The sequence below is a fragment of the Cupressus sempervirens genome, chromosome 5 (assembly GCF_028749045.1).
Source record: "Cupressus sempervirens isolate cs-2001-9-10 chromosome 5, ASM2874904v1, whole genome shotgun sequence".
Taxonomy (NCBI): domain Eukaryota; kingdom Viridiplantae; phylum Streptophyta; class Pinopsida; order Cupressales; family Cupressaceae; genus Cupressus; species Cupressus sempervirens.
Genome location: NC_143122.1, coordinates 202,649,750 through 202,674,417, shown reverse-complemented (window position 1 = coordinate 202,674,417; position 24,668 = coordinate 202,649,750). Strand labels below are relative to the sequence as shown.

General features: G+C 35.3%; 1 protein-coding gene and 1 long non-coding RNA gene across 2 annotated transcripts in view; both read right to left on the bottom strand.

Moving 5' to 3' along the window:
• Positions 1–413: 413 nt before the first annotated feature.
• Positions 414–872, bottom strand: LOC149555119 (uncharacterized). The gene is made up of 2 exons (XR_016364457.1): positions 732–872; positions 414–610 (listed from the first exon to the last, which is right to left on the bottom strand). It is a non-coding gene; the product is annotated as an uncharacterized LOC149555119 (long non-coding RNA).
• A 6-nt stretch (positions 873–878) lies between these two features.
• The window catches only part of LOC149555118 (Mediator complex, subunit Med10), a 61,197-nt gene continuing 37,407 nt past the window's right edge, over positions 879–24,668 (bottom strand). Inside the window, exons 2-5 of the mRNA XM_089829138.1 lie at positions 15,550–15,630; positions 15,331–15,433; positions 1,271–1,360; positions 879–1,162 (exon numbers count right to left, since the gene is read on the bottom strand). Coding sequence (XP_089685264.1) covers positions 1,091–1,162; positions 1,271–1,360; positions 15,331–15,433; positions 15,550–15,630 — 346 coding nt within the window. The 3' untranslated portion in view covers positions 879–1,090. The remainder of the gene's footprint in view (positions 1,163–1,270; positions 1,361–15,330; positions 15,434–15,549; positions 15,631–24,668) is intronic.

Sequence of the window (24,668 nt, the reverse complement as noted above, 5' to 3'; positions counted from 1 at the left end):
TATGGCGATATTCTATGATAGCAATTGCAATATCATGTGGATTTTTTCAAACCTTTATCATGCTTCAAATTTTAAGAATGCACACCCAAATATACTGTCAATGGTTCGGGTTTGGGTTCAGTACATGGTTCAGCTAGACGATATTTTATGATAGCAACTGCAATATCATGTGGGTTTTCTTTTAACTTCTGTCATGTTCCTAATTTTAAGAGTGTATGTATAAATATACGGTGGCTGGTTGGGTTTGGGTTGTGGTTTCGCAGCATATAATACAATATATATATATATAGAGAGAGAGAGAGAGAGGATAAATATTTAAATAATCAAGCATTAAAAGCATTTCCTTAATAAATTAGTTATTAAATATTGTAATGAATTTATTCTAGTAACCACAGAATATAAACCCTTCAAAATTCAATAATAGTCCTTTCTTAATTTAAAACTTAACAAATTTATTTAAGGCTTCTAGTATACTTGTATTCCAAGGAAAGAAAGATTGCTTAATATATGCAGCACTAAGCAAGGAAAAAATTGAAGATGGCAGATGATGGGTGATGGCAGCGGAAAATCTCTTTTGTATAACTGCTATGCTCATTTGAGGAAGGCCGCCCTACAAGCAAAAGAAAACTAATAGTGGTGAGTGAATGGTCATAGGCAAAGCTTTTCTGCTTAGGTTCTGCTAGGTTCTTCATGGGATTTCATGGGACAAGCCCAGGGTCATGTCTACGCACCTTGACAGAATCCCCTTACAAATTTAAGCCCAGGGTCATCTCTACACACCTTGACAGAATCCCCTTACAAATTGACTACTGGGTACAAACCAGACCCAAATCAAAGCACAGCATGGGACGAACATTAAACAAAGATTCAACCACAACTCAGAAAAACATACACTATCTAATTTCAAACAATGGTCTATAAGTATTGTATTTACAAACAAAATGATTTCCAAGAAACTAATTGAACTTCTTGGAATTGTTGATGTCTTATATACAAAAAAGGGAATCAGAGATCATGGAACAAAAACGGAAGGTATGGAATTTATTATGTTGTCTGAAGATCACAACAAAGCATAAGATAGTCCAGATACCTAGTGCTCAATCTTCACCTTCACATCCCCATTCGGTAAGCTTGCCTGTGCTTGTGACTGCTTTTTCAATTCCTGCTAAGCAAAAAATCCACTACTTTAGCAACAATGAGTTAAGAGCTGAAGTCAAGGCACACTAGGGCAATGGAATCTTCTGCTTAAAAATAATATTAATGATCTTACAGCAGCAGACACTGTACGTAATTCCCGGTAAGCTTCAATTTCCTCAGGAAAAGTTTGTTCTAATTCCTCCAAAAGCTGCTTTCGAAAGTTCTAAAAACAGTAGACCACAAGTAAGAAATTTGTCCAAAAGAAATCAGATGCAACCAAAAATCATTTGCAAAGAAAGATTTCTAATTACACTAGAGGGTGTTTCTTAATACTTTAAGGTTTGGATAGACACTGTAGCAGAATATTGTCAAATATTGACACCACTTTTTAAACAAACATCAAACAAGTTAGAATCTGTAACCATTTATTGAATGGCCATCAAATTAAAAAAATTCTTCAGCATGGCTCTTTGCCATAGTTGGAAAAATCGCAGTTTAATCTGCGATTAGATACAAATCACCGAGTTTCTTTGCTGGGCGAGTTTTTCTCAGAAACAATCACGGATTCCATAAATTGGCTGGCCCCAAAAAGTCACCGAATAATCGCAGATCAGTGAGTTTCTGCAATTTTTCACTAAAAACTCGGCCACACGTGAGTTCCAGCAATATAGGCAAAAACATTGTTTTTTTCAACACCAATTTTGTTTTGTGTGCTTGGAGGCTTGAGGAGGGGAGAGAAAAAGGGTTCCAAGGCATTCTTAGGTGATTGCAATCTATTGAAGGCGGAATTGAGTGGATTTGTAGAGGATTCCAACTGCTTTTAGAAGAAAAATCTCTTTCACAATCACACAGCTCACGCCCAGTCCCAGTGCGGGGCACCTCTTCAAGGACTAGACTCCCTCTCGTTTCTGCTAGCAGAGCTGGAAAGAGAAAGATGTGATTGTATTGATGTATTTACTATTTGGTACTTACTTCTAGACTTTTAATTTGACAGAAACTATTTACTATTTTGCTTCTCGCCATCAACATTCCTCATAAGAATGCAATTTTGTACCCATTATGCATTTATATATATATATATAAACTCTGCTTGTTTCTTTTGTGCTCTCTTTAATTAACTCATTAAATGCATCTTCTCATTGAAATTTGCAAAAAAATGTATTTTGAATTAAATTTTAGCAGATTTTTTAGGTTCCCGAGTTTTTTCTTAAAAATGGCCGATTTTTCCTGATTAAACTTTTAGGGGGCTTGGCGAGTTGTTGCCGCGTCCAAGTTTTCCAACTATGCTCTTTGTTAATTATCAATTAATTTATTGGTGAGGATTTTGAGGGAATTCCTATGGTCTGATGGCTTTGGGTTCCAAAAGTAGACACTGTGTCAACTGGAAATGGTGTTGTACTCCTAAGAAATTGGGGGCTTGGGTCTTAGGGACCTTAAAACTCTGGGTTTGGCTTTGGCTGCCAAATGCATCATTAAAGCCCTGGTTGGCAATGAACCTTGGAAAGTACTTATCAGACAAAATATTGTGCAAGCTTCTATTAAGAAAGGCAAACACTGGAAGGGTGTTCCTCTACTAGACCTGATTCTAGGAGACTTTGAAATTAAAATAAGCGGGTCCCCTATTCTTAAGTCACTATGGAGGGCATGGTGCTCTGTGAGAAAATTTCTAGTTTGTAAAGAGGCTATTGGTACTTCTCTGCTTATGATGTCTTGGATAGATCCTTATGGTGGGGTGTTCCACTTAATTCTAAACCTCTTGCCCTTACCCAAATGCTGTTCTGCTAAATCATTGAATACTGCTGGACTCCCTTTGGTTAGGGATATCCCGATTGACAATCGTCTAGGATCTTGGAAGGAGATATGTCTCCAGTATGGTTTTCCAGTTTCTCAAAAGAAAACGTATACTTTGATCACCAAAGTAGTTAATACATTCTAACCTGGTAAGATAATGGATATTCAATCTTTTCTTTTACATTTAAAATGGAACAATGGTATCAAATTTAATGAGATATCTACCAAGCAGATTTACAGTTTGATGAAGCAGGAAGATGAAATTATCTTAGCAATTAACCAGAGATGGGGCCTGAATTGGCCGACTACCATATGGCAATTATTTCTTGATAACTTTGGGCATTCTTGTGTTAAACCTAAGAAGCTTTGTTTGAGATGGATTTTTACTTTGAAAAAACTTGCTATTGGGACTGTGATTACTGCTGTTGGGTTTGCACCGGTTGTCTGCCCAATGTGTAAGTGTCTTGAAACTACTGAACATGTGTCTTTTGAATGTACTTTTGCTAATCAGATTTGGGCCCTATTTTTTGGTAGTCTTAATGCAGGCAGTGGGCATTGGGTCTGTCTTGGAAAGAAGTCCTTGCTAGTCATGCATATAAATTGTGCTTAATTAGTTTTGGTCTGCTCTATCTATTGAAGTGCTTTGGTTTCTTTGGAAAAAGAGGAACGAGGAAGTCTTCCAAAACATCAAGAGGGAACTTACTGGGTTTATGCTTAAACTCACCATTTTACAATATCATCTCACAGGTTTCTGCAGTACTGGAGATCCTAAGGGACCATTTCATGATCCTGATTAGGGAGGGTGCAATGGTTATATACAGGGAGGATGTCCAGTCAGCCCATTTTTTTGACACTTAAACAGATATGTTAAATCAGGAAGAATGAGAAGCTCAAAAACAGTTCACCAAAGAAAGCAATTGATATCCAGAAAGAAAATGAAGCCATCCAACAACAGAAAAGAGACAAGGCAGGCCCAAGCTGGGATACTACCACCTACATCCCTCAAGGTGTTGATCCTCCCGTTGGTACATTTGACACAGACAAAGCAGACTGCAGCAACAATATTGTTGCTGCATGTGACTAGTTCTTATTGTGAAATGATATATTTTTGTTAATACTCTGTTATCAGCGAGTTGATATTTTGTATATGTTGAAAGTTGTAAACATGTCACTCTTTTTTGTGCTCGACTCATGTGGTTTCTGTTAAGAAGGTTAGCAATTAATAAATTGAAACATCTGATTTAGTTTATAACTAATATATATATATTGCATATCAGTGCAGTATTTGTGCTATTTGCTTAACCTTATACATTCGGATATGATTATATCTACTAACGATTCTCTGCAGATAAACTATGTCTGATTATATCGAGAGGCATTAAACCCAACGATATCAAATTAGATTGAGGCGCTTCTCCTTCACTCCAATCATAGTTTCAGGTGGTACTCATTGCACTTAGTATTCATAACTATCGGGTCTCACCTTATCGTAGCATATACTAAAGTTGTTATCATTAACTATTTGGTTATGAATCGGTGCCAGTACATTTACATGTTGAGGCATAACCACGTAGGGTCATGCCCCTATTCGGTCATGTTTCAACATGTACATGTATTGATTCCAATCTGTGTCTGCAGATCATGTCAATAACGTGGCATAAAGATCTCAGACCAGAATTGGATTCTACTACAATAAGAACAGATATTTAATCAGTAAAGAATTCTAGGATAGATAAGAAAGAGACCAATCTGCCATATCAAATAAATCAGACTGAAACTGACTAATAAGTCTCCACCAAAAAGATTCATTAAACTTTACATGGTATCAGAGCCTAATTGGTAGAGAGATTATTAAATCAAACATCTCTAACACCGTAAGAGTAGAAGACAGACTTGAAGGTGCTGTAAACTTCTTTTCATGGGAAGTTTGGATTACTACAACTCTTGAAGAACTAGAACTAGAATCTTTTATTGCATCTCATATTCAAATTCCTGAAGATGAAACTCAAAATGCCACTTGGAAAAGGTGTAACAATAAAGCCAAGAAAATCTTAGTAGACTCTGTAAAAGATCACACTCTCCCTTCCATATCAGATCTGAAGAGAAAGCCTTTGAACTATTCACCACAATAAAAAAAGCATTTGAAATCAACAACTCAAGCAAATTGATTACTTTGAAGAATCAACTGATGAATACTAAAATGAATAAGGGAGAAACAATCTCTTCGTATTTTGGAAGGATCTTTGAAATTAAAAATCATTTAAATTCTATTGGCAACAAGGTAGAAGATCAAGAACTCTTAATATTAGCACATAGAGGATTACCATTATCATGGGAAGCATTCATTCAAGTCGTTAGTAGACCCTCAATTCCATAATTTGATCAACTTAAGACTGATTGTATATCACAAGAGTCAAGATTAATCTCTAGAAGTATTGTATCAAATCAAGCGGGAGAAAATCAAGCACCTTTCTCTGCTCCTAATCATCAAGGTAAGAAGAGGAAATTTAAAGGAAAGAAACATGACTATAAGAAAAAGAATAATAAATTCAACAAAACTGATTTCTCAAAAGTCAAATGTTATGAGTGTGAGACATTTGGACATATCTTCAGTAAATGTCCTAAAAAGGCAAAAGTCTTAGCCTCCTTAGCCGAAAGTAAGAAAGATGAAAATCTGTTATTCTACACTACTTTATCAAGTGAAAGAAACTCTAATGTGAAAGTGTCTGGATAATAGATAGTGGTGCTTCCAGACATATAACTGGACTCAATGAAAAATTTGAAACACTTGAAAATTACAGATCTGAAGGAGTTATTGTAGGAAACAACTCCATTCATCCAGTCAAAGGTATTGGGACCTGTTCCATTCAACAAAGGACTAGAGAGCTACATTAAAACTGAAAGATGTTCGTACCTGGAATAAAAAGAAATCTCATTTCAATCTCTCGATTAGCTGATGAAGGATTTCAAGTTACATTCAACGAAGACAAAGTTTTGTACTGGCCTAAAAACTCAAATCTAAAAAATGTTATTACCATAGGAACCAGAGATGGGACCTTATACAAGCTATGCAACATTCAAAACTAAGCTCTTAATCATGAAATAACAAATTCAAATGAAATTTGGCATAGGAGACTTGGGCATATTGGTTTTAGTTTACTACCTAAGATAGAAAAAATCATCTCTGGTATACCAAACCTAAATTCTAAACACAAGTATATGTAAAGGATGTGCTCTAGGAAAGAACATAAAAAAACCTTCCCCTCCCAGCGAACACAAGTCCAAATCAATTCTGGAACTAATTCACTCTGATCTATGTGGTTCCATGCCAACTCTTTCTCTAGGAGGTTACTCATATTACATAACTTTCATTGATGATTACTCAAGGAAAACATGGATTTATTTCCTAAAAGTAAGAGTCAAATGAGGTGTTATCAAAATTCAAAAAAAATTCAAAGAATTGGTAGAAAATTAAAACTCTAAAATCTGACAATGGGGAAGAATACACTTATAAACTTTTCAAAGTTTTTTATGCATCTGTTGGGATTAAGAGGGAGTCTATTGTACCTTATAATCCTCAAAAGAATTGGGTAGCAGAGAGGAAAAATAGAACTATTGTTGACGCGGCAAAAACTATGCTCCATGATCAAAACCTCCACTCATTTTGGGCAGATGCCACAAGTACTGTTATACACATACAAAACACATGTCCTCACTCCATTCTAGAAAATACAACACTTGAAGAAGTCTTTACAAGTGTTAATGTTTGTTAGCTTCAGTCACTTAAACCTATAAATATACATATATATATTACGTATATAAGTGTGATATATATATAAAAGACATATTATACTTATTTGTTATTATATAATTATAATGGATAGACATGTCTCATGAGAAGACATGTCTCTCCATGTGTCATTTGCAATACCCATAAGAGGAGATTGATGCATTTGAAAAGCATATACCAATATTGGCAGTGCAAGTACATTTGCAGCGATCCAAGAAACTCAACATGGTATCAGAGCCAGGTTACTTACCAGCTTGTAACATTTAAGAAGAAAATCTAGAGCGCTTCTTAAAACTGTACGCAACGTCTTTGGAGTAGGGAGTTTGATCAAAATACTTTAAAATGTGATCGATGAGAGAAGAGTAGATGCAGTGGAGAAATTTGTGAAAAATTAAATAAGAATGCAAGAGTAAGAAACCAATGTATGGCTATGTAGGCAGTATGTTTGAGTTGGAGAATAAATTGACATATCTTCTATCCCACTTTGTACATACTCCTTTGCAGCAATTTGCACTCATCCTAAGCTTCCATTTCCATGGGTCTCCTGTAGAGGTTGAAACCCCCGATCTTCTACTCATCCTGATATTCTCAAGCACCTATTGCAGTCTTTGACAGAAGTCCAATCCCACTAGCATTGTAGTAGCCCATTTATGGTAGTCGTTGATCCAACAACATACTTTATAGGGGATTGGAGGGCATTTTCTGATAGACTACGGAAAAGCTCCCTTTGCTTGTCAATCTCATCTATGATCTTCAAAGCCTTTATCGATGATACTAATAACATCAAACTTCCATTCCACCCATGTGAACTTTCCATTATAGCAGCGACAACCGACTACAGACATAGTATTGAGTGGAAAATCAAACCAAAAACAATGTCAACTCAAGCATAAAGAAAAGATGAGTAAAACAAATCTGACACCACATGTCAGAAAGTGAAAATACAAAACAAATATTCTTTGTAGCCAGTTACATGCCACATTAAGGAAGGGTGGACCCACCACCAATAGAGAGAACGGACATTTTATCTGAGGAAGGAAAATGCTTTGAGATAATCATGATGTCGCACTGTCCTTGTTGGAAGAAGGAGATCTAATTAGTAAAACCATTTGAAAAAGATCATGTATCTCTAGTCAAAGGAATTTGAGCACATATAAGAAGATGGATTCAAACATAGAGAAAAGGAGGAAATTATAAAAAAAAGAACAAATTCAATTTTCCATCATGAGGAGCGCTTACCGAGAGTTGTAATCTAAACCAGTTATATTGTTTCTGCATTCAACCCACCGGGAAGGATGCTAAGTGCCAAATGGGATAAAATTTTCACGTGATTAGGAAAGTGGAGTCACAATGATGGGTTTTCATACATCATTGTAATCAACTTTTATATGTACTTGAACATCCCGCATGAATTTGGGAGGTACAAGCATCACAAACGTGGAGCAAATATCTTAAGAATAAAGATGAAATAAATTCAGTATTATCTACGTAGTTAACACATTGGTGATGATGAGGACAATCACAGATGTTGGTATTTTCTGATTATTATATCTTGAGAACTACCTTTACTCCCATTTTTGTAGTTAATTTCTTATTTGTATTTCTTTGTGTGTTATAAGAGTTGTGTTCCTTGATCTTTTCGTTTGAGAATGTTATTGCAGAAAGAGGGAGATTGAGATTTAGAGGGAGCCTGACATTTCATTAGAGGCAACCTTGAAAGAGAGGGAGTGAAATAGAGGATGTGATTTGGTCTACCTTCGTCGATCTCGGTTCTATTGACTCAGAGGGAGTAGATCATGTTGAGAAGAATTCTCCATGATCAATAAATTGTAAATAGTTAAGATGACTGTGATTTATGAATATTGTTCATAACTATTTGGGCCTACCCCCTATGTATATCATGAAGAAGTGACGACTTCCAAATGATTATCACTTGTATTTGCAGAAGTTATTGAAAGGTGACGATCTTTCAATAACTTAATCTATTATGATGGATATCTTACGATGTTTATTTAGATCATGATAAATTATACTTTGCATATGGATGTTCATATGGTAAGCATTATGAGAATGCTTATCCACATAACTTGTGAACATTTTGAGTACATGGTGAATGTTATGCAAATCGATGTTCAAGAGGCCATTACACAGAGTATTTGGTGACTATCAAATGAGTTGACATTCTTGAGATCATTACTCACAATACTTGGTGAATATCTTGCTACTCGACATTCAGGAGGCCATTATTCAAAGAGTACGTGGTAAATATCAATTGAGTTGACATTCAGGAGGCCATTACTCCCAATATCTATATATTTCATTGAGATAATATATGGTCATATGTTTATCCTCCCTAGCTAAGGACGAGTGTTAATGTTTGGTAGCTTCAGTCGATTAAACCTATATATATATATATATAAGTGTGATATATATATATATATATGACATATTATATATATTTGTTATTATATAATTATAATGGATAGACATGTCTCTCCATGTGTCATTTGCAATACCTATAAGAGGACATTGATGCATTTGAAAAGCATATACCAATACAGGCAATGCAAGTACATTTGCAGCGATCCAAGAAACTCAACAACAGGAAATAAACCTGACTTAAGTCATCTCAGGATTTTTGGTTGTCCTATGTATATACTATATACATATACCTAAAGAAAGAAGAACTAAATTAGAACCATCAAGAAAGAAAGGAATATTTGTTGGGTATAGTGAAAACTCGAAAGGATACAGAGTTTATGTTCTTGGACAAAAATCAGTGGAAGTTAGCAGAGATGTCATATTTAAGAACACTGCCTTAAAACTATCTACAAGTACAGACGATGAGCGTAACACAGACTTAGATGGAAGTCCTCTATCTAAAATTCAGAGGGAGAGTATATCAGAAGAAACTAGACCAAAACAAGATGCAGAAAATAGTAACTTTCCTAATGTCATGAAAAGACCTTTGTGGGCAAGAAAAATGCTCGAGGAAAATGACATTGAACCAGATGAAATTACTAAGGAAGTAAAGAAAACTAGAAACAAATCATGTTATATTGCACTAGTAACTAAGCTTACTAAATCTGAACCTACATCTGTTGAAGAAGCTCTAACTTGTCAAGCATGGAAAGATGCTATGGTTGAAGAATATCAATCAATACGACCAAATGATGTCTGGGATATCGTACCTAGACCTAAAGTCAAATTTGTTGTCTCTTCTAAATGGCTCTATAAAATCAAATATGCAGCAAATGGAAGCATTGAGAAACATAAAGCAAGATTTGTTGCTCGAGATTTTTCATAGAAGGCAGGTATTGATTATGAAGAAACTTTTGCTCCGGTTGCTCGTTTCACTTTAATCAGAGCAATTCTTGCATTAGCAATAGCGAATGAATGGAAGGTGCATCAAATGGATATGAAAACAGCATTCTTAAATGGGGTCATAAGTGAAGAAATTTATATTGAACAGCCTGAAGGTTTTGTGATAAAAAATGAAAACATTTTTGTATGCAAACTAAAGAAAGCTTTGTATGGCCTTAAACAAGCACCTCGGGCGTGGTATGAAAGAATTGACAGCTATCTCACCAAATTAGGATACTCTAAAAATGAAGCCAATTCTAACATTTATTTTAAAGTTTTTAATGGAGATATGATCATATTGGTTCTTTATGTTGATGGCTAAACGTAAACAAGATGAAGATCATCTTGTTGCTAAACGTAAACAAGATCTTGCTGCTGAATTTGACATGAAAGACCTAGGGTTATTCCATTACTTTTTGGGTCTAGAAATATGTCAAAAGGAAGATTACATATTCTTAAATCAAGGAAAACACACTTGGGATATTCTGAATAGATTTGAGATGATGGACAGTAAGCCACTTGCTATACCAATGGAAACTAATCTACACAAGCTAAAAGAGTACGCCGCACATTTAGAATCAATTGATCCTACTCTTTACAGGCAAAATATTGGGTCTCTTATGTTTTTGGTAAAAGCTAGGCCTGATATCTATTATTCCACAAATGTACTAAGTCATTTTATGTGTGAACCTAAGAAAATACACCTAATGGCTGCAAAACATGTTTTGAGATATCTATATGGCACTATTGGTCTTGGACTAAAATACAAAAATGTTGAAATCAAACTTGAAAGCTATACTGATTCTGATTAGGCTGGTTGTTCCTTAAATCATAAAAGTACCTCCAGATGTTGTTTCAATCTTGGATCAGCAATGATATCATGGTTTAGTAGAAAACAACCTATAGTTGCCTTGAGTTCCACTAAAGCTAAATATATGGCAGCCTCCATGGGAGCACGTGAAGCGGTTTTCTTAAGGAAGTTGTTATTTGGATTATTTGGAAAGAAGTTAGAGTCTAGTGTGATCCATTGTGACAATCAGAGTTGCATCAAACTCTCTGCAAATCCAGTGTTCCACAATCGGTCAAAGCACATTGAGACTCCTTACCACTATATCAGAGACATGGTTGACAGGAATGTGATCAAGCTGATCTATGTTAACACAAATGATTAAAATGCTCATATTTTCACTAAGCCTCTTGCAAGAGTGAAAATAGAGTATTTTAGAACTAAACTTGGTATGAGAAATTTGTAATTACATTTTTTGTAAATTTATTCATGAATATTATATTAAATTATATGGTTTGCAAACTTGTTAAATGAAAGGTGATGTTCTTTCATATATGTTTTAAGGTCTCTATTGTGAGGTGACGATCTTATCAATAGATGACCAACCTTCTAATACCAAAAGTATTTAAGGTTATTGGTGTCATTTGTTATTAGACCGGATTCTGCCGAACACATTGATATCCATCATAGTGCTGCTAAAAGATGGAACAAAATTGGGAGTGTTGCTAAAAGAAGAGCTAAATTCAGATGAGTATAAAAGCCATCTTGGGCTGAGACATTTCACTATCCATTTAGATGATGTCCCATCTTGAGCTAAGACATATTTCACTAACCATCTTGGGCTGAGATTTATTTCACTACCCATGTAAATGTTGTCCCATCTTGGGCTGAGACTTATTTCACTATCCGTGTAAATGTTGTCTCATCTTGAGTTGAGATTTGATTTCCTACCCATGTTAATTTTGTCTCATCTTAGAGCCCAGCCTTTTTACTTGACTCTAATTTTGTGTCTCATCTTGAACTGAGCCTCCTTTTGCTACCCATGAATTTTGTCTCATCTAAAAGCAAGAGTAGGAAACATCATCTCATCTCAAACCTTGGAGTTGCAACCCAATCTTAGAGCAATGATCCTTGAACCTTAAAATGGGTAGTTGAGCCAAGAAGTTTGTTGCAAATGCAGATGGCCTTTTTATAAATGACATTGGGCCCAACATTCGAGGCAAAACAACCTTACAAAATAATGTATGAGCATGGGGATTAAAATTCAAATTTAGGATTAACTATTTCTAACGGCATTAATCGAGGTGGAAATTAATTTCAAATTGAGATAAGATCCATTTTGTAAAATTTGCTCTTACAAAAAAAAGACGAGAGAAAATGACAAATTAGAAATAAAATAAAATGAAAATGGATTTAAGATGAGATTTAAATTTACCTCGATTTTGCAAATATAGATTGCTTTTAAAAAATGAATTAATTAATTCATCCATTGTTGCATTGAAATTATCCAAATGGCATCAATTTTAACAAATGGAAAAGTAAACTAATGGAAAATAAATCATAAATGGTAGTAAATTAAATGATTTCCAATCAAATTTGCATTACCTCATCAAATTATTTTTTATTGAAAATTAAAATGGTAAGTTTGTGATGATTTTCTAAGTCTTACTACAATTATCATTTAAAATTTTACAATTATTCATAAGTGGTGGTTTGCTTTGGAGATTAAGATGATAAGGTGGCATAATGGTCTTTATTCAATGGGTTTGTGGTTTCTTTTGATTTTCCTATTGATTTGCAAGGTGGTGGCTTTGCCTATATATACGCTCTCTTCTCATTTGTCCAAGAATCGTTGATCCTTATCAAGTTAGTATGGATTCGAATTTTCTCATCGGCCCATGAAGGCAATGTAATTTTTTCATTGGCCCACAACGTGGTGCTTATTGTAATTGAATGAGCATTTCATGCTTGTAGCAGGTGGTTATGAAACCTTAAATAGGGCTTATGTGAATTAATTTGGGCCTTGATTTCAAATCAATTTTGGTCGTCCGTTGTATTTGAGCTCCCTATATAAGGACTGCTCCCCTCATTTGTAAAAGAGAGGTTGGAGAATTGTTGTTAATATAATGCCAAATTTGCTCTACTTTTCATTGTTGTGTCTTGCATGGTGAATTGTTATCATCAAGTTTGCATTATTGCATGGTGATCTATATTCCCTAACTCAGTTTAGGATTTCATTTCATGTTGTTTAGAAATAGTTAAGTTGGATGAAATAATTGTGGGTGTTTACTTGCTTGACTTGAGCAAATCTGGCCACTAGCCTCTTGCTGATAGTAGGAGTGCCTTGTGTGGTAAGTTGATGATTGAGAATACTTAACCTCAATTTATATTTAATCTTTGGTTTGCATCCATATGATTGGATTTAAGAGGAGATATTGATGTGAAAATTGTTAGTGTTCCTTAGAAGCTTGCACTAGGTGAGTGGAGTCGTTGGCAAGATTACATCTAGTAGAGTCCAAGTCATCCATGATTCGTTTCATTCCTAATTAGATATAGAAGTAGCAATAAGTTTAAGTTGGAGTTCATGTGAAAACGTTGAACCATATTTTTATTGCACATCGTAAAGCCAAATCTTTAGAAGTGTAAGAGTTAATATCCATTGGATGAATAGCGTAAGTCCCTTTGTGATAACCAGCGTATCCCATCATAAAACTAAGTGAAGTCCACAATTAAGAAGGAACCTTAGATTCATTTCATGATCTTACTTTGCATTCTTAGCATGACAGATGACCATATATCAAGAGAGGATTAAATGTTTGGTGTTTCATCTTGAAACATTGAGTACTTGATTCTGCATGTTGTAGTGGAACAAAACTCACATCAACACATTGCTTTTGTCCACACTCAAAATTCCCTAAGCCCCTCATTAGCCTACAAGAATCTCGTGAATAGGCTAATGGTCTCTACATGCCAAACTGACTTAGAAAGGGGATATTATAGAAAGGGTGCCTAAATGGCTTACCCAAACTTTGCACCGGACATAAGAACATGTAGGAGCACCAAAATCTTCCTTCAAAGTGAGGCCTCCACTTAAGAAGCTTAAAAATTGTTCATTTGTTTGTCCGTAGGCACCCATATCTGGGCTAGAAGGTAGGACCCTCTACATGGGTCTTACACGAGATGATATATAACCAGCATATCACATCATAAAACTGAGTGAAGTCCACAATTAAGAAGGAACCTTAGAGTCGTTTCATGATCTTACTTTGCATTCTTAGCATGACAAATGACCATATATCAAGAGAGGATTAAATGTTTGGTGTTTCATCTTGAAACATTTAGTACTTGATTCTGCATGTTGTAGTGGAACAAAACTCACATCAACACATTGCTTTTGTCCACACTCAAAATTCCTTAAGCCCCTCATTAGCCTACAAGAATCTCATGAATAGGCTAATGGTCTCTACATGCCAAACTGACTTAGAAAGGGGATATTATAGAAAGGGCACCTAAATGGCTTACCCAAACTTTGCACCGGACATGAGAACATGTATGAGCACCAAAATCTTCCTTCAAAGTGAGGCCTCCACTTAAGAAGCTTAAAAATTGTTCATTTGTTTATTCGTAGGCACCCATATCTGGGCTAGAAAGTAGGCCCCTCTACATGGGTCTTACACAAGACAATATATGCATACATGCTCTACACCTCTACTTTTGTATATGCCATACTTTGGGCTGAACAAAGGCCATCTTGGTCCATATTTGACCCAAACAATACACCACATACCTGTGCCAGACACAGTAAATTATACTTTCAATAATTCACGCTCATTCAATACACATGAACTTCATTATTATGCTTCCTATATAACAAATAAAAAACACATTTCAAGTATTGTTTCCTCATTAAAAGTTGTCATCACTTACTCCAAAATGTTTGTTTTTTAATTTAATAATAAATCTTTGTAACAGGTAATTAACACAAGCATTTAAGATTATATAGAATATTAGGAAGCATGCACTTTTGCAAATAATTGACTAAATGTTTCTTCCCTTTCAGCTCATTATTTGTCTATTTAAAATAAGTTTTTTAACTTTCAACTTGAATATCACGAGTTTTGTTGTGTTATATTTGTAGAACAGTCTTCACTCCAAAATCATCAACTGGGATTTCATTCCCCATTTACTTTACAATGTATTCAATATACATTCCTTGAAAGAACAAATTTCACATTTTAAATGATACTAAATAGAAACTTATTTCTTTTCACAGGAAAATGTTGCTCCATTTAAAGAAAAAATCTGGCCTATAACAATGCAGTAAAATAAAATGGAAAAAGAGATACCTAAAACTAATAAGATAAAAATACATCTTCTGATACTCAAATCCCCATATTATCTGTTTCGCAACTCTCATTCCACTTGAAGGGTACTGAAATTAAAGAATAAAGAGTTTACTCACCTTAAAAGCTTCTGATTTGCCCTTGGTAATTTGATTCTTTTGAATACATTTATTTATAATATCCTTTGTGTATTCATCAGGATTCCTTCCATCATCAATAAGCCTAATACAAGAAAACCACAAATTTAGGCCAAGAACTTTTTGAAACAAATCTTACATGCAAAAAAGTGCTATAAAGCATATAGCACGAATGGATATTAAACTTAAATTAATACTCACTTGATCACCTCAAGGGGCACCTGAATATCACAGTTTTGAGCAGCCTTTTGCATTTGATCAAGCTCAGCCACCAAAGAATTTCTGCATTGCACCATAAAGCCCAGTAATCAATGAGTTAAAGAGTTCTTACAAGGCCACAAACTTCATGAAATAATGCAAAAAAATTTACTTGAGGCATGAGATGTAATGTCCTACCTTGTTTAGCCGCATTGATTTAATTAAATAAATAATGCTAGCCTAGTACTTTTTCCTTTGGCAAAGCATTTTCCTATTTTTCAGCATGAAGGGGACCCAACTTTAGTGGCAATGTTGAGTGGCGAATCATGGGTTTATTTTTCTCTTGTTGTCGCAAAGATAGGAGTTGTTTTATGACAAGGCAGATCTGTCACTAAGGTCAGGATAAGGTGAGGTGGAATGGAAAGATAGGAAGTTCTCTTTGCAGTTGGCTAAAATCATTTTAGAAAGAAAGACAAATATTTGGGCAAAGGACGTGTTTACTGATATCATTTATGTTTTGTTCTGCAAATTAGTTCTGGGCAAGTTCAGAATGCAAAACCCTGAGGCTTGTGCTTCGGACGTTCCTCCAAAGCTCTCAGCTATTTAGTATTTGTCTCAGTTGCAGCTACCAGTACTTTTTTCAGGTGCATACACCAATAGTCTCTATTTCTCAGTCTGATAATCTGCAGCCACAAAAACAGTAGATTGGGTCTATTTTCCATCGTACAAGGACAACAAGCAGTTCTGAATTGTTTCCTAATAAGGGAGAAGTTACTCTAGGATACACAATAACAGCAGACAAGTCTTTCTAGTTATGTAATAACCCAGATAGACAAACATATATGTTATAAATTTTTGGATATGCGAATAAAGTTTGAACCCTGCAAGTGCTTTCTTTGGCAACAAAAGCATATTTCTGCAGTTGCAAGCTAATCAAGGTTTGCAAGGTTTCCCTGTGTAGTCTTCAATACAAATGGAAATACTCTTGCAATTCAAGGTTTACATATTTGTTTCAAATGTGTGTTTTCTAATAACCCTTCATTAGATAAAATTTTGTACTTGAAATTTAGCAATTGTAAGAAGAATGGATATTTCAGTGGGTATCAAAACCACAAACCCTGCCAACCTGTGGTGGTTTCAATCGCAGGTTTGCTTGTTGAAGTGCATGTCACAGATTTCCCATTGCATTATTGTGATGTGGAGCCTAATCAGACTAGGAGGTTAATTTTTCCAAATTTATCCGGCGCGGTTTCCCCCCAAATTTTACTACGGAGGTTTGGGGTCTAGGGGTCAAGGGGCAAGGCCCCTTGTGGGTTCATAGGGCAGCATCCATTGCAGGGTCCTGGGGTCAGCAGCCCTGTGCGCGCTCCCCTTGCGGTTTCCTAGGGTAGCACCCGTTGCAAGTTCCTACGGCAGTGCTCGTTGCGGAGTCTTGGGGTCAGCGACCTTGGGCGCGCTCCCAAAGCCAAAAATGAATTTACTATTGTAAAAAGTGTCATGAGTTATATTTTTCTATTTGTCGGCTTATTCTAACCCTAATTTTGTAAGCGGCAAAAAGCTTGTATAAAATGGCTTAGGGTTAGGGATTTGTGATGATGATGAGATTGTAGCTTCTTATGGCAGTATTGAGTTGTAAAGGATTTCAAATTGTAATCAAGTTGTAATCATTAGATGATAAGATTATCGGACTCATTGTTAGTGGATGTAGCCTAGGGATTGGGTGAACCACATTAAATCTTACTATCTTGTGTTCTCTTTTGTGTGCTTTATTATTTTCTAATATTGGTTATATTTGCATGTAATTGTTATTTCTATCTCTTTACTCCTAACATGCATGTCAGGATGGAAGTTGCTTTTTGGCACCTAACCCAATGCATGCTGCTATCAAGTGGTTCTATGTATTCTAGAGGGTTTGAACCGCACAGATATTACACAAGAAGTAAGTCGGGGCAACAAGAAGACACGGAAGTTAACCCACTTGAAATTGGGATGGTAGAGAGAAGAGATGGCAGCCTGCATAGGGAATTAAATAATCAACTTAATGATTTCCTGACAATTTTTCCCCAACAAGAGTAGCAGGAGCTACAGATGCAACAGCAGCAGCAAATGTTGCAACAAGTCCAGAATCATATGACCACGGCAATGGGACAATTAAGAGTTGGGTGTTCAAGGTTAAGAAGTACCAGTAGTCGGCGCAGCAAAAGTGATGTCGGGCATGAGAACTAACACAAAGCAGCCTCTAATGTTGTAAGAACAGTTGAGAAAAGGTCTGATCGACCATTGCATTCCACTTTTTTATCTCATCTAGTTGAAAGAACCAATTCCTACAATTGATGTAGGAGAGGCACACATCACAAATGATATTGTGGAGGCTCGAAATGAATGCATGCAGCTTTCAGCCGATGTAAGGCAGCTGGTGAATTTAAATCAGTTTATGATTAGTCGCTTTGACTGGAAAGACAAAGAAGTCTATTAAAGAGAATTGGCATATCTCAAGCAAGGACATCTAAAGTCTTACATCAATAAATCCCAAAAAAAAATTATAACGGTCCCTGATATGCTTCACAAAGGGTAATAGTGCTCTTCTTCAAAGCTCTATGTGAAGAATTAAAGGTTTGGTTAAGGCTCATAAAGACCTAGTTCATTGGATGATGCTATTGGGTTAGCCGTGGACTTAGAAGATGTCCCTTCCGCTAAAGGTGTCCTTAAAGGATAAAGAATGGTATGTGTAGTGGATAGAAAAGCTACACACAAATAGATGAAGGTTTGGTGAGCAAGCATAGACTACAACCTGAGGAATTCCCTGTTAAGAATGTAGCTTCATTCAGATTGAAGCATGTAATACATCATTATTAAATTGATATATATATGTGTGTGTGTGTGTGTGTGTGTGTGTGTGTGTGTGTGTGTGTGTATTTGTGAAATGTAATTATGAATTATAAATACATACATTCATATATATATATATTGAATGGACAATTTAATATTAACATATACTTGTCTGCGTAACAGAAGAATGATTACACTCTTATGAGATTACCCTTATCAGGTTTCATAACTATTTCAGTGATACTGTAATATATATCATGCACAATAACAATCATACAATAACAGGCACAATTAGTATGAGTGCTTTTGGGACATTCATTAGTTAGCACAACATTTGGTTAAGGCCACGAAGGGCCATGACTCCTCATGGCATAAACCACGATGGGAGTCATGTCTCTTCATGGACTTAACCCCTTGCAATGTATATATTATGAATGTCAATGCCTGCTGGGAAAACAATATCAATAAAAGTGGTAATACTGTTATCTACAGCAGTCATTCGATATACTATACTTCATTACTATTCAAGGCAATACATTGTGATCATTCAAGTCAGAGATTAAGAAGATATTCTTGGTACAGTTCAGAATAAATATATTCACAATCATTATAATTATATATATATATATATAATCTCAGTCAAGTCTGAGATATATATAATACAAAGTCTGATCATATGTATATATCATATTCAAGGAAGAATATCAATATATAAATCTGAGATAATCTATTATTACAAGACTATTAAAATTATCTATCACAGATCCATATTCCTTAACATGGTATAAGAGCCTAGTTGGTAGATAGAGATTAAAATATATTTTGAAAACTCCTTCAAAAGTTCCTGAATTATTTAATCTACTCAAAAGAGCAATTATGGTGAACGGAGTCAAGTTAGAAGACAGAGTTGATGGAGCTCCAAACTTGTTATCCTGGAGAATACGAATCATGATCATTCTTAGAGAACTCGAATTAGAGCAATATGTGGAAGAGAACAAATCCATGCCAGAATATGAGCTTGACAAAACTGTATGGAAAAGACACAACAACAAAGCCATGACAGTTATTCTGTAAAAGATCACATTCTTCCATATATAACAAAATCATCAACCACATATGAAATGTTTATGACAATTCAAAACTCATACGAAATCAAATCAATAACACCAATAGATTGCTTATTCTAAAAACTCAACTCCTTCACATCAAGATGAACAAACGAGAAACTGTCACATCATACTTCTTGAGGATATCATAATTAAGAGACCATCTTTCTACTCTCGGAAATATTGTAAACGGTGAAGAATTATCTTTGATAGCTCTTAAAGGGCTAACTACTACATGGGAATCCTTCATTCAAGGGGTTAGTGCTCGTCCTACTCTAACTAAATTTGATCAACTCAAGAATGATTGTACTCAGGAGTAGTCACACTTAAATACAAGAGGAATCATACCAAACAAAGAAGAGGAAGTTCAAGCCTTACAAGTTAAGTCAAACAATAAAAGGAAGAGACATTTTAAGAAAAGAGATTTCTCAAAAGTTTAATGTTTCAAATGTGACAAATTTGGACATACACACAGGTATTGTCCAGAAAGAAAGAAAGCCCTAGTCAACGTAGCTAAAGTCAAGGAACCTAAAAACTCACTATTCTTCCTTGCCTTATCAAGTGAGCTAAACTCCAAAAAGAATGATTGGATAATTGACATCGGAGCATCTAGACACATAATAGGATTTAGAAATCAATTTGAAACCTTTAAAGGACACTCCACTGAAGAAGTCACAATCGGGGATAACTCCACTTACCCTATGAAAGGAATTGGTACCTACTCAGTGCAACTGAAAAATGGAGTTACCTTAAATTTAAAAGATGTCCTATATGTACCAGCTATCAAGAGAAACCTAGTCTCTATCTTAGGCTTAGCAAATCAAGGGTATCACATTGCCTTCCAACAAGATAAGGTCCTATCTTGGCCTAAAAATTCAAACAGTAAAAATGCAATCTTTATTGGATTCAGAGACAAAATTTAACCTTAAATCATGAAGTCATAAAGAACAATGAGATATAGCACAGAAGACTAGGTCACTTACACATCCAAGCTCTACCTTCCATAGAAAAAATTGTGAAAGGTATATTAACCCTCAAATCTGAACATGAAGGAACATGTAAAGGCTGTGCATTAGGAAAGAACTCCAAAACATATTTTCCTGATAGTGAACACAAATCTAAGATTGTACTTGAACTCATTCATACTGACTTATGTTGACCTGTGTCAGTACCTTCCCTGGGAGGATACTTGTATTATATCATTTTTGTTGATGATTATTCCAGAAAAACCTGGATCTACTTCCTAAAACTAAAAGAGTCAAATGAAGTTCTATCTAAATTCAAAGAGTTCAAAGCCTTAGTCAAAAGTCAAACAAGGAAGAAAATTAAAACCCTAAGATCTGACAATGGAGGAGAATATATTTTTGAAAACTTCAAAGAATTATGCATATCTGTTGGGATTAAGAGGACCATATAATCCTCAACATAATGGAATAGGCAAAAGAAAGAACAAAACTATTATTGAAGCAGCTAAGGCTATGATGCATGACCAAAATCTTCATTTAACATTTTGGACTGAAGCTTCTAATTACTGCAATATACATTCAAAACAAATATCCTCATTCATTTCTAGAAAATGTAACACCTAAAGAAGTCTTCTCATGAATCAAACCTGATCTAAGTCACTTAAGAAACTTTGGGTGCCCTGTATACATTCATATACCTAAAGAGAAAAGGGCTGAACTAGAGCCCTCAGGGAAGAAAGCTATATTTGTTGGCTATAGTGAGTCTTCAAAAGCTTACAGAGCATACATACCACGGTCAAGGACAATTAAAATCAGTAGAAATGTTAAGTTTGACGAAGATGTTGCATATAAACACTCCAAAAATATAGAAGAATCAAATGATGAACCCATCCCAAACTTAGATGAAAGTTCTATGATTGAGAGGAAGAGTTGTACAAAAGATAAATGATAGTTCTATAATTGAGAGGGAGACTATGATTGAGAAGAAGAGTTGTACAAAAGATAATGGACCCACAATCTCTAATCCTAAGTATGACTCAATTGAAAGTTCTATGATTGAGAGGAAGAGTTGTACAAAAGATAAATGATAGTTCTATGATTGAGAGGGAGACTATGATTGAGAAGAAGAGTTGTACAAAAGATAATGGACCCACAATCTCTAATCCTAAGTATGACTCAATTCCACTCAACAAGAAACGACCATTATGAGCAAGTAAAATGATTGAAGAAAATAATGTGGCTCCTGATGAAATCTTTAAAGAAAATAAGAAAACAAGAAGTCACTCATGTTATGTCACTCATATATATGAGCCCACTCAATCAGAACACTCGGATGTTGAAGAAGCCTTAAACTCTCTCACTTAGAAAGATGCAATGATTGAGTAATATCAATCTATGTTAAAACAAATGTTTGGGACATAGTACCGAAACCCAAAGACGAATCCGTTGTCTCCTCAAAGTGGCTATTTAAAATTAAACAAGCACCTAATGACAATATTGAAAAACATAAAGCTAGATTTGTGGCAAGAGGATTCTCCCAAAAGGCTGGAATTGATTATGAGGAAACATTTGCTCTTGTTGCTCAATATAAATCTGTCAAAACCATCATTGCAATTGCTGCTTCCAAAGGGTGCAAGATACATCAGATGGATGTAAAGACAGCATTTCTAAATGGTACCTAGAACAACCAGGAGGGTTTGTTATTCATGTCAGGAACACACATGTATAAAAATTAAAGAAAGCTCTTTATGGTCTTAAACAAGCCCCTAGGACATAGTATAAGAGAATTCACAATTATCCTATCAAATTAGGGTACTCAAGAAATGAAGCTGACCCTCATATATACTTCACAGAATCAAAGGATTATATGATAATACTTGTTCTTTATGTTGATGATCTTCTAATAACAAGTGAAGATCACCTTATTGGGAAGCATAAACAAGATCTTACATCTGAATTTAAAATGAAAGGTTTAGGTCTACTTCACAACTTTTTGGGGTTAAAAGTATGGCAAAAGGAAAACTATATCTTCCTGAATCAAGGCAACTATGTTAAGTAACATGGATCAGTTTCTGCAAATGTAATTACATTGCCATTGTTAAAGGTGTGTTCCAAATGCAGATCCCAATCTCTTATAAATATAAGAGTAGGAGACATATCATAGTTACAATACGCTGCAAAACGGGGGGACAACGAGCCGAGGGGACAAGTTTCCGAGATGGGAGGACAAAGGGGCCTTGATTTGGGGACGGCGAGGGGACAATGGCGGGGGATGAGGGATGGCAGGGGGAGCAGGAGTGTATATACTATACATATGGTACTCAAAATGCTAGTTATGAAAATATGTACTACAATTATACAATATAACTTGATATAATCATATAAAGATGTTAAAAACATTAAACTTAAACAATAAAGAATTAAAATTAAACATTGCATTGAAGTATTGAACTGGAACATCATGATTCATGATCAAATGACAAACAAACAATGAACATTGACATTGAACATCAGCGAATATTAGTCTATATATCAGTCTTCAGATCAATAGTATGAGTATCTAGATTCTACTATCTAAAAGTAATCAATGATCATATGAGTCATGACATAAAGATGATTACAACAAGTATCATGTGCCATGAATCATGATATCAAAATAAGTATATAATATTATAATGCAAACAAAAACTACAAGTCTCCTCGCACCCACAATAAAGGAGACTCCGTCGGGTCCCTCCCGCAATAAAGGAGACTCTGTCGTGTCCCCCCACAATAAAAGAGACTTCGTCGCATCCCCCCGCACCCACACAGAAGACGTCTCGCCGTCTTCGGCAGAGGTAGCACTCTAAGTGGCGCTGCCCAAAACGTTGAGACGCCATCCTCCCATCCTAATGTCCCCTTCTCCGAGACGGCCCTATTTTTCTTTTTTTTCTTTTCACTGATATATGTATATATCTAATATTATAATTGCAATTAGATAATAGTGCAATGTTTTTCTTTATTAAATGCATAACGTTATACATTCGGATATATCAATATGGATTATATCTACAAACAATTCTCTGTCGATAATCATATTCTGATTGTAACGAAAGGCTATAACTTGATGATAGCAAAATCATTGAAGCCCTTTTCCTTCACTCCGATTATATTATCGGGTAATATTCATTGCACTTTAGTATTCGTATTTCACAGCTATCGTGTCTCGCCTTATTGTAGCGTATACTAAAATTATTATTGGTTAACTAATTGGTTGTGAATTGGTACCAGTGCATGTACATGTTGAGGCATGACCGTGTAGGGTCATGCCCCCATTTAGTCATGTTTCAACATGTATATGTATTGGTTCCAATCTGTGTCTACAGACCATATCAATAAAGTGGCATAAAGATCTCAGACTAGAATTGGATTCTACTACAATAAGAACAGATATATAAAGGATTCTAGGATATATAAGAAAGACACCAGTTTGCAATACCATATAAATCAAACTAAAACTGATTAATAAGTCTCCGCCAACTAAAATTTTGTAAACTTTACATGCTCAAGTGCACATCCTCCACATCACCTATGTTCCACATATTGTATGGTCCTTTCTATCCCTCTACGTGGATAGTAAAATATGTTCTCCCAAATGCTATTATTCCAAACGACTACTTATTGTACTCTTTGATGAGTGTCTTCCTCCATAGCATTCTCATCAAACTTTAGAAGCTTTCCTTGTCTCAATGATTCAAAGATATTTATTCACCTCCATCCATAGTCATTAGCCAAGACGATATCCTCTGCAATAATAATAGTTAATATCTCAAAGCACTGGGTATGAAAAATTTGGTATGACTTGGCCATTCTATTATCTACTACTTTCTTGTGTAGTTCACCAATGTTTATTTCTTTCACATGTATATCTATCATGGCATCTGTGAACTAACACCCCCTAGAAATGCTGCAACATATTTTCTGGACCTTGTTCATGGTGCATGTTTCTTTTAGTGAGACATTGAATACACTCGGTGACAAAAAAAATCTAAGACATTTTGATGAGCAATTCACATACTTTCTCTAATCTCCAAAACACCCTATACAGTGTTGTAGCGTCCACATCTCGGTATCTGCCAGTTATATTGCCTGGAGGTTTATAAAGACTTTTCAACAAATGGATTTGTGCATAAACCACGATTGCACTTGTTCAAAATCCGCAATTAATTTGGTATTTTCTACC